Genomic DNA, 17,557 nt, shown 5'->3' on the forward strand with positions numbered 1-17,557 from the left:
TCGGCCTGAGACCTATTTCCGCGCCCCCTTGAAGTCGCAGACAACCCTTCTCATCCACTCGTTGGCTCGGGAGGAGGACGATAGGACCCCCGAAAGTCCACCCCCCTCCCCAGATTTCTTCCACACACAAGCATTTAGCGGGGTGGGGTGGATTTGGGAAGCACGCTTGTGTGTGTGTGTGTGTGTGTGTGTGACACGTGCGTGTTTGCACTGGTCCGTGGTGAGCGGGGTTGAAGGGGAGATTGTGCGGTGACATTGGCAAAGGGGAGGGTGAAAGGAAGCAGAGAGTCGAAAGGGAGAGAGAAAGATGTCGGAGAAGGGTTTCTCCTTTTAGAGCGGGTAGAGTTTTAAAAGGGTGTGGTTTTTTTTGGGTAGAGGGCGAGACTGCTGGTGTGCGAGAGTTGGTTGCCTTTCGAGTCCTGTGGTGAAAGTGTGTCTTTTCCATCGAACGTGGGCGTCACTGAGCGGAAGGTCCCACTCTACAGCGAGGGTGGAAAGGATTGAACGCGTGCAGAAGGGAAGTAATACTTTTCTCCAATCGCTGCGGTTTATATTTTTAATGGGTAGTGCTGTTCTATTTTTTTAGGAGAGTGGAGTGTGTAGGAACGAGTTCTTTTTCTTAGGAGCTTGATTGTATCTATCTTCGCAAAGCAAAAGACGTGGCAACACTCCCACCATGATCCCGCTACTTAATCGATTCTCAAGGTAGGCATGGAGTCACCTATAATATTTTTCTTATCGATTTTTCTCTGACGTAAAATTACTAACAAGCAACATAAAACTTATGAAAAAACTCGTCCAAAGTCATCCAGAAAGAACCAAAGAATGATGTCATCGATGAGATTCCATGATGGGAGTTTTGTTGACGGATTTTTTTCCTCTATAGGGAGCCTGTTTAGGCTTCCATAAAGGCTCTCTCTTTGTTTCTGCAAATTCAGACCCATTAGAAAATGATTAGACGATTTTGATTAATATTGGAAGTAAATCTTCATTAGACTTGGTACACATTATTACAACTTTATACAAATAAACACTCCTGAAGCATACAAGCTCTTCTATTTCTAGGCAAAACTCGGTTTACTTAAGAGATGGCAAGTGGCGTCACTATTACGACACCAGCCAATATCTCATAGACATTTAGTCTAAAAAGAAATGATAAATATCAAAATGTTAACTTGATTCATATATCATTCCACTAGATTTCTATGTAATAACAAAGAAACCTATTCAACTGAATCATAAAAACTCATGACCTTTTCGTTTATTTCATCTTCCTATAGGTATAAGCACCATGGAAAAACTATTGCCTTTGCTTTATGTATCAAATTGAATTGGTGACATTTATTTTTGTATATCACATTGTCCCGGCAAAGATATGAGTACAAATATAAGGTATAAAATAATCGTGAAATAATCGGCGAATCGGCAAAGTAGCAGACAACAGTTTCCCATTTAATCTCCACTACAAAAAAGTCTCACCCACCCAGCGAGAGAGCGCATTCCACAAAGGTTTGAAACTGCAAAGGAGAAGCACAAAAAAGTAGATCGAAAAAAATTAAAGGTGTCCCTTTTTATTCCCTCATGCCCCACATCCTACTCCCGCTTCTCCGGAATCTGGAATCACTTTTTCTCCGGCCCGTAACCCTAAAAGGTCCTTATAAAAGGTTTCCATGAAACAATTTAGCACGTGCGGGCAAAGAAACCCAATGTTTACATCCACGTTTTCCCTTACTACGGAAAATTACCCCTTCCTCTGCACGGCCGACGATAGGGCACAAAAATATCTCTCTCTTTTTTTTGTTTTTGGAAAAACATACCATGCCACGATGAATTTTATTTTGCGAGGAAAATATAAAGCAGACCCCGAGTTTTTCTTGGATTAAAAACGCTGCAAAAAAGTCTCTCAATCCAAGGCTACCTTCCAGTTTATTTCAGTGCTCCCTCATCCATTTTGAGCAAAGCCTCAAGGGTCGCTTTGGCCAGGAGCTGTGACACACACAAGGATACGGTCAACGTTGGGTCTCCAATCACTACGAGACTTCTTGGCTGGTGTCCAAAATCTCATCGACCCCATGGAATAGGCCAAAGAAAAAGAATCAAGGACCACATCCAAAGCTGGTACTTGTTTTTAGAGGCAGATAGAGTAGGATTATGGGGCCAGCGAGTCCGGAAGTATTAACTGCTCTGCTGCCAATGATGATATATTAGAGGCACAGGAAAGCATCCCATCGACGTATTCCCCTTTAGGGCTGACCATATACCCTGTCGGCCTCTATGTCTTTTATCCCACAAGTCGTACTTTTTGACAAAGTTTCGGCCTTAAATTATCCACCCTCATCGGCATCCACAAAATCCCTCCCGTGTATTTTATTTGTTTTTATATGAATGAATGTTATCAACTCTACAGATCACTATTGGTTCTTCCACGTGAAAGAGTTTGGCCTTAAATTTATTGGCACCTGTCGCTTTTGTCGTGGAAAAATTCGACAGCTCTCCAAGTGACGTCACACTTCCAGCAATTTACTAATACCCTCATGCGTCCCTTCGTCAAACGTTGCCCGATTTCTCGCTACACACATGATGGTGGGGCGTTACATTTGTTTGTTTTCACATTCCAGAAAGGACCTCCACATTTTGATGATACATTCCTCTTCAATAAAATTTTACCTCCGTTCTTCCCACTGCCAGTTCCCATCCAATAAGACGCGACTATCGCCTAAACAGCCGAATCTGCGAAAATTGAATGTTTTGTTAAAACTAGGTCTTTTGAGTGAGAAAATATTAACATATTCTCCTTTTTTCATTTCAGGTGGTCAGCTTATTCAAGTTCAGCCTGAGGCCACCGGCCATAAAGACGGATTCAGCCCAGTATCAGGGAAGTTTAGCTTTTTTTGGGTCTCCAATCGTACGTGAAAACATTTTCCTTAGAAAACCACCAGAAGGTAAAAAAGTTTTTTATTAAGCATTGTAATTTTTCAAATAAGTTAACTTTTAAGGTAAAAACCCTGGAGGCTCTCCTCCCACATTGCTCCTATTGTGTTCCATTTCATTATTCATTTTCCACAAGGCACCTCGGCGTCATTTCCAATGACCCTACAGTTTTTTCGGGTTACTTTTATTTCGGTACAGTATGAGCCCAGCACGGTCATCTTATTTTGCGTAAGATTACATTTTATTCTTTATATATCATAGCTATGCCTCAACATAGAGGAAAGAACATTCTGATTTTACTATAAAGAATAGTAATAAGTGTGTAAGTAAGACGTGGTAATAGGATTCTGGCAATGACTGCTGTTACAACTGAGGTTATACCAGTAATTAATGCAAAAGACACTTATCTGTATAAAATGTAAATAAAAGTTTATTGTTATTATTTGGAAGTAGGTAATTTATTCAATATTTCATTTTCAGAGTTTTATATCTGAGATTAGTTAGTAAATTATATACATATTTTGATGGACTTCTCGTCCATCAAAATATATGTAATTTATTACCTAATACTAGTAGTGATACTCAACGTTACTAGCCAACATTCCGGATTCTTTTTAAGACCTCGCTAAAATTGAATGAATTTCACAGCTCTCAAATAAAGCCATGGTAATCTCCTCATTCATAAAAAGTTTTTTAATATCAAAATTCGTTATTGTATTAAACGACGACTACCTTTAGCAGCTCATGCATCGACTCTTTCGTTTCCATCTAGCCAAAAAATAATCCTTCTCTCCACGTTCCAGCAGTCACATTTGAGTTTACTGGTATGGGATTATGTGTCACAATAGCATAAGTTTTAGGCTCTTGTGTAAGTTTTCCGGGCATTAAACTTGAACGGCAGAAGCGTGGTTCAGTCGATTGAGAGACTGCTTTACGACGTGCCGAGCGAAATGAAATCAAAATTTGTAATTCGAAACGGCGGCAAAGTAACCCTTTCGCTCAGTGGCAATGAAATAAAAACAACCCTTAGCCATGGGACACGATGGAGCTGCATGATGGCCCGTCGAAACCACTCAAGCTCGGCTCAATATCGATGGGATGCGAAATGATCGCCAGCTTCGAAAACAAGGGTAGGTATTCAAAACAGAAAGCCCTATGGTGTAGTTAAACACGTTTCACTGTGAAGCGGCAGTACCCTTTATGGATTCGCCTATATGACGCAATGGAAAGACACTCCCCCAATCAGCAGGATGTTTCGAGGATAAGGAATAGTTTATTGTCAAATCATAAACACTATCTCTTCCTTGGAAGAGAAATCTATTTACAGCTTGCAATGAATGGTTGCATTAGGTTCATGTCAAGGAAATCCGTAATTATAAGCCTGTGGATGCTGTTCTTTTGCTTTCATTTATCCAAATAGCAGGTTTTCGGGAAGGTTTTGAGCAAAAATATTCCCTGAGATGGAATTCTTCACTCAATATGCTTTACTATTTTATAATTAATGAGCTACTGAATTTAGAGTAATTTTATGCAGCTGAGATGGCATCATTTCATTGTTCGCCAATTATACGCATGAAATGTTAACTTTGAAGTATCAAGCATATTTTATTTAATGAAATATGCCGTAAAAACTTATTTTCTAACCTACTTTACGTTTTTCCGATCCTTCTGGGAATAGATTAAATATCATTACTCAGACTCAATTCTTTATAAAATTGGAGAATCTCATAAATTAGGTAAGGCCCTTGATTTTTCACTTTGATTATTCCTGGATTAATTTTCCGCCTCTAATCCCGCTCACCTTAGCTTTCTGTTTTACTATTTCTGCCCTTGTTTCCATACTATATAGCAAGATATCTACGCCATAGTTCCATTGACGCCCCTATTTTCAACTTTAAAAATCACATGGAGTTCTTAAAAAATGTTGATATAATTTTCATTAACATTCTATACTTGTTATATGCAATAGATGTGGTATTCTTATAAGTACAACTCTTGTAATCGACGAGGAGCATGGTGGTAGTAACTATATGATCTGAGTGTCAACCTTGAAAATTTGCGCTAAAAAAAGAAATCGTAGAATCCCTGGGAGTAAGCAACGTGTCCCACTAAAAATATCATCTTGGGTATTCTGTTGAATGAATTATTGGCGATCTTTTTTCATCAATGGCCGTATTTTATAGCATTTACATGTAGCTAGTCCTTCTCACTCTTTACTATTTCGAAATAGATATTGTGCCATTAGCATGACATATTCATAAATCTAGTCTTTCAACTTGATTTTTTTAAGTAATGATTATGCCAGGGATATTGAAGTAATGGGAACTTAAAATTGAAAGTTTCTGCATCTCGTTTGCAAGGATTATTATAAATCTGACGGAATTTTGAAGGTTTTAAAAGTTTAACTTATAGTTATAAATAAATTGACAATTATAATAAATAAAATAATCCGATTATACTTAATAAATGCCCTTTTTGGCTAAATGCGAATTTCGTACAATTTCATTGAACTCCTTAGTGCTGGCTTTGAAAGATAACGCATTTGTCATATAAAATCTTTATGATTTTGGAATAAGCAATCGGTGATTTTGCACTGAATGATGTTCAAGCCCGTACCTGCGCTTGTGTACCTGAAAATATAGACCTTAAACAGTGCTAATGATCAATTCAATAATCAAGTTACTTGACTCTATGAATTCGAAGAAATCATATTTCCATCCATAGATTACAGCAGTCAAGTTCTTTCAGAAAATTCCTACTAATAATGATCATTAAAATGCTAAAATCTAGTGAAACTATTCATTTAAGCGTGAAAAGTATTGATAGTTCGTTTAAAAGGGTATTCGGTTTATACCAGTCCGTTTAGCATTTCTAGCACTTAAATTCCAATTTTTATGCGAGTAAATAATGTTTTTGCATTACGTTCATTATCGTTTAGATAAATTAATATACTCACTGTTACAACTCCTAATCAACACTTTTTTTCGGAAAGACCTAGCACATTTTAATTTATACGCTTAGTACAATTTACTCTGCTTGAATCAAGCAACAGCGAGGTTCAATCAAAGATCAAAGGTTTTTGTCAAGAGTTACCACAATTTTTTCATAACTTATCTACGTTATTTTAAATTCATTTCTCAATCTATTATTATTATTTTTATTCAAATATTAAACGTTAATTATCTGAAATCTTTAAAAGCCGGTTGAAATCATTTTAAGTTATGTGAATTTTTGGCATCATCCTCATTTTGTCAAGTAACCAGAAAATCCTAATAAAATTGACCAACGAACGGCTTTTCGGGGTAAGGAGCTGATATTTTTGTTGTGGAATTGCGTAAAAGCACGCTACAAAATTAAAATCGCCAACGTCAAGAAATTAATTACTTAGGAATTTAAAATAAACATAAGTCCGTCGTAACCCTCCCTTTCCCAAACTGGCGCAAGAGGGCATGAGGGAAAGGATTGGCGGATGATAACTGTACATCTACCCATTAATGTTTCCCTGCAAGCTGTCGCTATGGTGTGTGGTAGAGTGTGATGTCACACCAGGCATACAACATCAAAAATGGCTTCCAGTTATTGTTATTGAAGCTGTGTAATTCAAACGAAGGAGACAATTTTTCCAAACACCTTACTTAGACTGTTAAAATTAAAATATTTATGTACGCATGCAAGGCAATACACAAGTAAGGGTAACAAAACTATGAGTTAGATAAAATAGTGGTTGAAATCTTGGATATAAGGGTAAGAAATACAAGCTCTTTGGTATTGTTACTAAAAATATTGTATTTCTTACCTTACAGATACTTGTATTTTTTATCCTGTAATACTTGTATTTATGACTCAATACTGATACTCTCACTTACCTTGCGTATTATTATTGAGCTCTTATTTTCATGGGAAAAATTCCCTTCTCAATTTATCGGGCCTAAAGTTTATCCCCTCAATAGTATCGCATGTATAAAGACTGCCGACGAAGATATATTTGCATTCCCGTAGAATCGGAAGAGCGGAGGGTTGTGGGGTAGGAAGAAAGGGTATTGGCTAGAGGGTTATTTAATGAAGTGGACGGAGTGACTCCCGGCAAATCCTTGCGCAGTCTCCGCGGGAGGCAATCATTGGACTTGGATGAGGGAGAATGGGGGTAAACAGACGGGGATAGGGCGAGGGGGAGAGATGAAGAGCGAGGTAGGAGTGGAGGGAGCCCGTAACGCAATCAAGAGCTCTAGGCTGCTTGCGGGTGGCTGGCGTTCTAAGAGCTTTCTTATCGTTAACGGCCCACGCTCTCTCCGCAACGTTAAACCCTTCTTCGCCCGCTTCCCTCCGGAACCGCATACCTCACTTATCCGCCACCTGTCCTGTGAGATTCGGTAGGAATAACCCGTGCGAGGGTGAGTGGATTTCGCCAGAAGGCACTTGCAGATCTGAGGATGCAAAGCTACATTTTTTGCTGGGGAAGAAATTCGAAATTTACTCATTTTCGGCAGGGAAAAGGTAGGTTGAGTGACTGTAATATGGCGCGCGGGGTCGGACGGTTTAGACATTCGGCCTTTGAAGATAAGGGTAGATTAGAGGCTTTCCAGATACTTGTATGAGTAAGAATGTGATGAATGAACTGGTTACAGAGGAAGACCAAAGAAGATGACACATTGGGTGGGGAATGGAGGAATATGGAGAGTAAACGACGAAGATTATAATGATGAATTGAAATGCAGTGCAATACTATATTTTGAAGAAACATATATGGTGTAGTAAGAAGGTTTGTAGGAATTTGAAATTTCGTGAATATTCCGCGACATAAGATGAACTGAGGAAGGTTGCAGTAAAAATAAAGTGCCTATCGTTAAAAGTTATTTTAGTATATGGCATGATAGATATCATTTTTATAGAAATAGGTGATAAACTATTATTAGGAAGTACACCGACAGTCATGCTATTTCATCATTTTTATAACATATAAATTTAAGTTTAAAATTAAATAGGAACTTATGTTTATAAATTATATACTAGGCTCTATTTAACCCCTCATACTTCCTTCCTCCCTTAATTCCATTTTAAATGTTTTCCTTTCATGACCTTACACTACGTATTTGAACCACTATATGTTAAATCAAATTTACACTTCTACGGTATTCAAATGTGGCTGCTTTTTTCAGAGATGGAAACGAATACAATTTCTCCCTTCTATATGATATCAAATTTTTCCCATCAACATTTTTTTAAATCCTTAAGTAGTTCAGTGTGAATTATATTTACCTTCACGGCCACATATGATTTCAATTCCTTTAATGCTCTTCCTATCTCGCCACCAAGTATATATGTCTGGACTTACGCTATCCTCATCCACATCATATACCTCTCTACGCTTAATGGCCTAATGACTTTATCATATAGTTCCTTTATATGTTCCTTTCAAATTTCTTGAGCCTTACTTGGTACAGTTAATATTTTTTCTGAATTACTTGACTGACTTTTCTGACCGGAATAGTGCATCAAGTTCGTTCACCCTTTGTTACCTTTCCATATCATAACTCGTCGTCTTCCACCCCACTTATTTCTCTGTGTTAGTTTCCTTCTTTAGTGAAATAAAAATGGCATTGCTACAAAATAAATGTACTACGTATTCATTATATATTTTCTACGAATGAAGAAAGTTTCAAATTTCCATGGGTTACAAAATAAATCCGAAAGGGAAGAAAGTGCCTCAGTTTAATATTCCACATAGTATGAACTTTAACTACACATTCAACGACGGGTTTCAGTAAGTTGACTGTTGAGATATAATGTGGATATGCGTTTTCTTCCAGTACATTAAAAAATATTGAAGTGTAACAAGTTCTACTGCCTTGAATTAACTCGCAATGAGAGACATTAGATTTAATGAGAACACTTGGGGGGTTGCAATTCAAACGTAGAGGCCCTCGTTTAGCGCTTCCATACGGAATGGCGAGTTTGAAGTTTCAAAATTTAACACTTCGGGTCAAAATCACACCGCAGAATCGCTCACCAGAATCCTCATCTCGGTTGAATCGCGGCCAAAATATGGTCTGATGGCGCGGAAAGATAGGCAAACGGTTGGCGAAACAAACATTCCGAAGCCGCTTAGTGTTATCTTTACCGCCCATTCTTCCCCAACGGATCCCTTGGCACCCCTCAGTCACTTGACGTGAATAGTCGGTGTAAATTGACATCCGGAAGTCGATAAAGAAGCACAACATTTTCGCGAAGCTCTTGCAGTAATCGGAAATCATTCATGCCCGCCACGGTCGCAACTCGACCTCACCATTCGGCAAGCAAAGTGAGTGGATCAAATATGTAGGCTAAGGTGTAATTTCGGTGGATTTCTGGAGCATTAAAATAAAAAAAATACTTGCAAGGCTATTGCATTAATGTTACGTCATCGCCGACATTCCAGCGTGCAGATGAAATATTTCGTAAACAGAAGAGACTACCGACTACTCAGCGGATTTAGTTGTGAAAATAAGAACAATTAAAATATCTTTTTTCCGCCCACAATTAATATTTTTTCGCGCTGCGATTTTGTTAGGCTGACTATGAATGGTTCAAATTTTTTGTTGCTATATTTAACTGCTATAAGTAATGGAATTCAATACTTTCTATGAAGAACTATGACACATCCGAATCCAATACCAATGTAAATCCAAACCTATTATTTCATGAAAGTACATTAACGTATTTTCTTATTCTTTTGAAACTTGAGTACCAGATTGATTACTATGGCAAAAGAGAGCACCGATACTTCACCATCATGTCATCATAAAAAGGCTTGCGTTACAAAAAGATCGTTAGTAATGTAGTAGTAGTTTTTAGGGGAGGCGACCGACAGCTAAGGTCATTTGCGCCATAGGGGATGGACAGAAAAGGATGAAGGATGGAGAGAAACCTGGCGTCGGCATTAGCCTACTCTTTACGAAAGGCGCCAAGGGGTCCGCAGCTTAACGTCCCATCCGACGGACGCCGTACTCACTCAAAGTGCCCTCCACAAAGCACCTCAAGTAGGGATCGAGATACCTCTGAAAAATATTCAACACCGCCGGGATTTGAACCCACACCCTCAGGGTGGGAAGCCAGTACGTTAGCCCCCGCACCATCTCGATCCCCCATCGATAGTAATTACGCCACAGTTTCAAATTAAATATATGGCAGGTATATAATGGCTTAATACACAATTTCCAACGTAGCCATTCTTCTGTATAAACTGTGCGCGATTTTTTCATTTCATGATGTCCGTAAAAACTAAAATCATAATATTTTTTTACCGAGTTCACATTCATACGCGGAGGATTCATAATGGATTTTATTTGGAGGAAATATCAATCAAAGTTAGAAAAAATAAGAGCTTATGAATGTTTCTGACCCTAAATTCGTTTCATGATTAAACAAGAGAATTTTACACTTCGGCAACAAATTTTACATTAATTACTGGCCAAAAGTTTATTTATTACCTGTTTTGTTTAAAATATAATTAGCAGTTACTACAATTCTGCACATGGAATATAAACTTGACTTAGTTGATGGACTTGTCCCATGTGATGTTTCCTAGAGCTGTGCTGGAAGGAAAATGGCAATTGCTAGTTACTAGGGCAGGTGTCAGATAGGTCGAAGGGTAGGAGCCAGAAAAAGGTAGTACGCGCCGCTTGTGTTCCTCAGTGAGACGGCTCCGAAGGAGTCTGATCCCTGTGGACGGCCATTTTAGTGACGATGTCATTTCAAAAACACCATTGAGGAAAGGATCAGAAAATTACCTCAATCATTCCACGAAACAATGATGAACTTGATATTTTCATTGAATCTCGGCAATTTCTAATAAACTTCTGGGGATACCGCAAAAGTAACTTTTAATTGAGTCATCCCGCTAATGATTTTTACGCTTGGACATTTTTTTAAATTGTAATTAGTCTTACCAACTACGAGATTTGGCTCTGTGAGACGCATGTCGAGCACGGTAGCAGGGAAGGTAAGACGACTTCTGAGGTCGTCATCTCACGAAATCCTTGCAAAGTAAAATCGACAGAAGTAAACTAAATTGGGTAAAATTAATAAAGGCATTGCAGGAATTAGAAGTAGCTAGGAAATATAATTGACTTGTCTACAGCATTTAGATGACTCAGAATGCTAAAATTCGAGTGGCTACAGAGTCTATTATGGGCAGTGTTAGGCTCAGGGGCATAATAGAGGTCTATTATTTCCCATCCTTTCATCATATATGTAAAGAAAATGGTTAAAGAGGTTTGAAAGAACCTTATTTACTCGTATAATTACATAATAACGAGAGACCCAAGGAAGGTGGACAATTCATTAAACTAGTTAGATGTTCAAGCTTAGTTAGCTAGCCAGTCAATGTGTTAAAAGCATTGCCGAGCCCAAAAAAAATCAGTATGATAGGTTTTGGGATGAGAATAAATGTAAAAGAGAGAAAGACTGAGTTTTTCCAGAAATTTGAAAGGTACGTAAAATATTCTTTTATATAAGAGTTTATAAACTAGTGTATATGAAACAGTTAACCTATTCCGGATTTTTTTGACCTAATTAGGTCATATTAGTTGGGATATTAGTACAAGTATGAAAAAAAATTACCTTAGGTGAAGAACTTTTCATTAGAAGGAGGGAATTGATGAAGGGGAAGTTGGGTAAGAATGTTGAGTAAGAAAACAAGCTAGGAAGCGCTAAGCATGTAGGGGAGGAGATCGGATGGCTGGGAGAAATCCTAAGGATGCAGTAAAGGTGGGTGCAGGGCATTTTGATTGGTAATATGATGTTGAAAACAATCCAAAGGAGAACTTTAAGCAAGCTAGAAAAGCGTATAATTAGGATATTCATGTTTCGTGGAATGAAGGGGGGATGGGAGTATGAGGAATTGAAGATGGGTTTATGGCATTTTCGGATGCCAGGTTTTATTCTGAAGCGGCAATAAATATATCGTTTTCCAGTCTCTTGAAGCCAAAACGTACCGAAAACGGTAGAATAGTAAGTGTTATAATGAGGTGGATAACATAGAGAAACTGAGGAGAAAATTAAGCTTATGGAAGATAATTGCTGTATATTTAATGCAATTATGAATGAATAATAGATGAAGATAGTGGTTTTCCGAGACTCGTATTATCAGGAAGCTAGACAAGGCATATTAATAGGGTATATTCTTCAGCTTTCTTTTAATATCATTCGATATTTTTTTAATTTAATGGACCCTGAGACCCTTTGGTGAACACTTACAAGACGCTAATTGTAGGAATCTTACCCTCTTCATCAGAGGTACGTGTCGACGATGTTAGTCATCCACACGGGTTCAATTTTGCAATTGCGCTCAGAAATTGAATTTTTCCATAACACTTACGGTCTTGTTGTTCGCCAAGCTAGCACTATGTTCAAAATTTTAATCATTGCAGAATGGAAGTTTTTCGGAGAGGCATTTACTATTTCCAATGTATTTTTAATCATCTCCCAGAATCACCAGTCAGTATTAAGGTGTGAACCTGAATATTGGCTCTTTTCCACCATCTTTTCATCTTTTTTTAAATCTCCTTGATTTAATATTCGGTGCCATGGTTTTTCAGCGTTTTTAATGGTAGCCTTTGTGTATAAGCAGAAATAAATTTCACATCCATCATCACAAGTAGGATGGCTGAAAAAAATGATGTTTCAAGAATTTACGCTTTGATTTTTTTTGCTTCAAACTTTGATCAAATGAACTTTAGTGCCGTCATGACTGTAATGTACTCACATTGAGGAGATTGACATGTCTAAAGTTTTGGAAAAGTTACATAATACGTATATTTGAATAACCTTGGCTATACGACAACTTTGTCATTGGACACCTGGAAGGGAATTTTTACGTCTCGTAAAAACTGCCTACCAACCATCCCTCAGGGTTCAGGGCTCGATGGACCAATCCCTCAACCCTTTCTGTGTCACCGCTCCCTTCCTCCTCCTCTTCTCAAAATTCCACCGTCATCCCACCATTTCAATCATCCCGGACCCGTCGCCGCACCCTCCCCCTTCATCATCCACCGCTATTACCCCCACACGCCACTCCGGGTCGTGGGAGAGGATAACAGGGACGAGCCTAATTGAAGCGCGTAAAGGGTGGCACTCCCGAGGTAAACCAAAGAGATGGGCGTTTTGAGTGTAGCCGACTCCCGCTTTAGCCTCCCCAGTTTGACGTCCAGCGAAGGGTATTCGGCAAACGACGCGGAATGGGGTTTTCGAAGGGGAGAGGGGAGATATAAGAGTGGGGAGAAGTATGGGAGGAGAGTGTGTGTGGCGCGGGAGATATGGTTGATGCAATCTCCAAGGGCGGCCGGCTAGGGTGGGATGGTAGGGATGTTTTGCAGATTGCCGAATCCATTCCATCTTCCCCCCCCGGTCCCCCTTTTGCCTGCTCCTTTTACCTACCCTTTCTGTTCCCCCCTCCCCGGACATTCCTCCCTTCGGCTCGTTCACAGGGTAGTTTGCCGGGGGAAATGAATCGCCGTCCCTGAAAACTTTCTATGGAGCAATAACGTCCGGTAAGCAGGCCAGCTATCGAATCCTGTTTTCGATTGAGTTTAAAATCGTGACCATAAATCCAAACGGTTGCGGCAACATTGCCTTGGGCGAAGGGATCTCTGGGTATTAGAAAAGTAAATTTGTCGGTTTCACTTAATTCCCTCTGGTTTTAACATGCGCGTTAATCGTTCCTGCCCAATAAGCTTACTGCGGCTATAAATTTAAACCCTACGAGGGTTACTTTTACATATTATGTTCAGGGGAAATGCTCAATTTCCCTTTTCATGCTGTTAGAGGAGTTCAGCTCAGATTAAATTTGAAAGTAGCCATTTTAGAAATATATGAAGAATTAAATCGATATATTATAATCAACGGGAAGTTAATCACCTGACTTTTAAATAATACCGACACTATGGTTTGTTAGAGCGTATCCTAGATGGATCTCGCAACATGGATTATTTACCTGATTAGGGAACAGAGGCAGATCTGTCAAAGAATACTTTACAGATTCACTGGTACGGTAACTCTCATACAATACTTTATTGCATCTTCAGATCAGAAAAATGTGATGATATTAAATCAAATGTAATGTCTCACCTATACCAGTTGTAGATTCGTACGTTTATTAAATAAAATATCACCCAGTATTAATAAATTCAAATTAATCCTTCTCTCATGTATTTTTTGTTAATGTTTGAGGCGTACAGGTGTATGATTTTCCTTTAATGTATTCTAAAACAGCATAAAATTCACACATAGTTCTACCATTTCATCCTTGGCCCTTATTTCACGTAGGCACTTCCTATTCCACACGCATACCCTAATTCCACATTCACTCATCATTTTGCGGCTTATTTATTTTTATATTTTTATACTGATATTGTTTATTCGGAATGGAAATTAGCTTTTATAGTATTAGCTCGGGGTAGAAGACAGCCAAAAGCTTACATTTTATCAGCTGTGTGTATTATTAAGTATACTCAGTAATGTTTTGGTCATTTCGTGCTACGTTTAGAATATTTTTTCTACTGTGGTGACTTTATTTTGCAAATGATCGTGGAATGTTAACTCTAGAGGGCTAATGATGTGAGGTCCACGGCTTCATGGCATTTCACTTACACATGAGGATCTTCACTGCGCGGTAAAAGATTCTGTTTCGGAATTTGATCTTCGAAATACTAAAAAGGAAAATATCTCATTTTGGAGTCGTGTCGTGAGCATGCCGGCATATCTTTGCAGTATTTTCTCCGCGGTGAAACTTATGACGCCACTCACGTCCCATGCCACCGAGGCTTTCAAATGTCTTCAACCAATTGAACTTTATTGTTAGCATTATTGCGAAATAGGAAAAGATCGTTATTTTATGACCAATTTAGGCAACAAGTTTCTTCAAAACATAGAACCCCTCCGTAAGTAATTACATATGATCTATAAGCATGGGTAAAAACTAGTGCTAATTTATAGGAGGTAAAGCGTATTAACAAAACTTTTAAGAAACTAATGCAGTCAAAGGATATTTTGACATGAATTTAAAACAATTACGTCGAACTGAATAAATTATATTTTTAAGTTTGATATGTTTAATCTATACAATGTTTTTCCCTTATAAAATGTGATATTATTATAGATATAATATGTATATCTTCGGCCATTAATCTTAATCCTATTTCAATACCATTTAAACGCAAATTTCTCTTAACTTTATAACGATCTTTTACTTAAAAAGAAAAATGCAAGTAAAGTGGTTATAAATATGATGGAGTAAGGATTCTGCGTGGCCAAAATAGGAAGTGAGTGTTCTCATCTCCCTTCTCACGTTTGCCATTTTCATTACCTCCTCTCGTGAAATCATGGATCTCATGCTCCTTCGTCACCCGTCTCCTCTCTCCAATTTCTGGGAAACTCCCTAAATATTCTTACAGCCCCTTTCCATCGTCTTCCACTCCACCACTTCGGCACTAAAAACAAGTTCATTCCGAATTCCTTATAGTATACACACGTGCGCGGAGGCTGCCACTTCTAGCGCCTTGACCTCCTAAATATTTGAGTAACACTTTTAAGTCCTCGAACAAAGTCCTTTAACAAAGTGCCCTGCTACTTCCTTCCCCACAGACACCACCGACCCATTTCCAAATCATTTATGAGCCAATAGCCCAGAGGCTATGAGGCCAAGCCGAATTTACCACACTGTCCGAGAAACACGAGTTATGCACAAGAGCACTAGGTTGGAAGTACATGCCGCTTGATAATTCATAATATTTTCGATTTTCTAAGATATATGAGTTCCTTTAAATTTTTGAGTTCAAGAATATTTAATACACTTTTATGCTGCTCCGAATATGATTACCAATTATAAAGATTCTTCCTTAAAGCTCAAGTGATTTAGCATCGCGAAAGTAACTCTTATTCTTTCTGGAGCGTTCATTGTCAGAGAGCAGCATATTTGGAAGCTTCAATGTAATAATCTTATTAATTTTAATAAATCTCGTGACGTTATTCTTAAACTATCTCGACTTAATATAATTTCATTCATGATTAGCTTCCTACGATCCCGTGGTTGTTTTTCTTGCTATATTATCAATGACCGCCCGGGGCAATGAAGCAGTATTGCATTCTCTAGTATATAGTGACGCTATAAAAAGCATACTGATTTCTTCGCATTTTCTGCTTTTTTCATAGATAATAGCAATCTATTTACTTCGTATTAATCGTAAATTTCAGTTAGGCGTAAATGATTTATTGACGACCATGGTTCGTCATCGTTTGGTATCATCAGGTGATGAAAATGGCCCCATGCATGTACATATGTCTGTGTGTGTATGTACCCACACACACATGTCATATATATATATATATATATATATATATATATATATATAATTACACACACATACATATGTTTATGTATGTTTGACCGAAAGGCTGACTGGGCTGACATATGTATAGAGGAAAAGTATAATATTATTGATTCTCAATGATGAATTCCTTCCTTAAGCCTGAAACGATGACCATTAATGTTGGGGAACATCAAAATGCTTTTACTGACCTGAAGAGTGCGGCTGAGTGGATTCTTCTTGGCTCATAGCGTTCTTGTAAGCGGACTGCACACTCTCGAACTGCGGTTCCCTGGGACTTCCCTTGAGCTCGGGGTACGGATCCCCAAGGCTATCTCGTGGTGTCCCCGCCGGGGAGAATACAGAGCTGTGGATGTGGAGGAAAGTGCTCGTAAGAATATTTCAAAACTCGTTGAAAGTCAAAGGACGCCTAAAACATAGCTGTATTAACCATTTTGGGCGTTGAATATAGTCATAGCCGAGCCATGAAATTCATTTTTTAAATTAGTTCAGTTGATAAAGAAAGGTATTAAAGTTTTATTCATTCAAATGGATTGCAATAGGTATTCTAATTTAAAAATTTTCTCTTGTTTACTGAATCATATATTTATATATTCATATTTATATATTCGGCTTCATAACTTATGAATAAATAAATTAAGAATTTATTTAGTTGTTATTTAATGCAAAGTATACGGGCTTGTGGACACAATATTAATTTTTTAAATAAAGTTAAAACACATAATTTTTTGCTTTTAAATTTTTATTTTTTTAATGCAACTATTAAATGGAGAAATATTTTTGCTTAAATTTTGATATTGGAGAGAGTAGCACTTGAAATAATTGGTAATTAAATATTACATTGCAAATTCATCCATGAAATCCGCAAATATATAGTAAATATATCACAGTGGTATTTCATTTCACTCATGATTAGTGCTTATATATAAAATGGCACTCTTGGTGGTTTCCAAATAAAACCTGGGCTTCTAATATTCTTGCATCGTTACACGCGCAATAGTTTAGTCAGAGAACGCTATGTTATCGTTCAGAGCACTAGCAAACAACATGTTAACATGAAAAATAATCCAAAATGTAAAGTATTTCCACCTTTGAGAAAGCTCTTAAAAGGTTACTATTACTTAAGGCTTATTATTTTTTTAAATCTTATATGAGCAAGACGTTGTTTTTAATTTTAACTTAATATCATAAGCTCTAATTTTCGTAAAATGGTTAGTTTTAATACCAAACATAACCACCAGATGATCTTGAAAATAATCTAAAGC

The 17,557-nt window shown here is 37.8% G+C and overlaps 1 protein-coding gene across 2 annotated transcripts in view; it reads right to left on the reverse strand.

Moving 5' to 3' along the window:
- Nucleotides 1-17,557, reverse strand: part of nAChRbeta2 (nicotinic acetylcholine receptor beta2) — a 181,345-nt gene that overhangs the window by 77,071 nt on the left and 86,717 nt on the right. For both annotated transcript variants that reach the window (XM_071593591.1, XM_071593590.1), the window contains one exon: nt 16,484-16,638. In XM_071593591.1, coding sequence (XP_071449692.1) covers nt 16,484-16,638 — 155 coding nt within the window. The remainder of the gene's footprint in view (nt 1-16,483; nt 16,639-17,557) is intronic.

Source organism: Hetaerina americana, unplaced genomic scaffold (genome assembly GCF_022747635.1).
Source record: "Hetaerina americana unplaced genomic scaffold, ioHetAmer1.1.p SCAF_6, whole genome shotgun sequence".
NCBI lineage: Eukaryota > Metazoa > Arthropoda > Insecta > Odonata > Calopterygidae > Hetaerina > Hetaerina americana.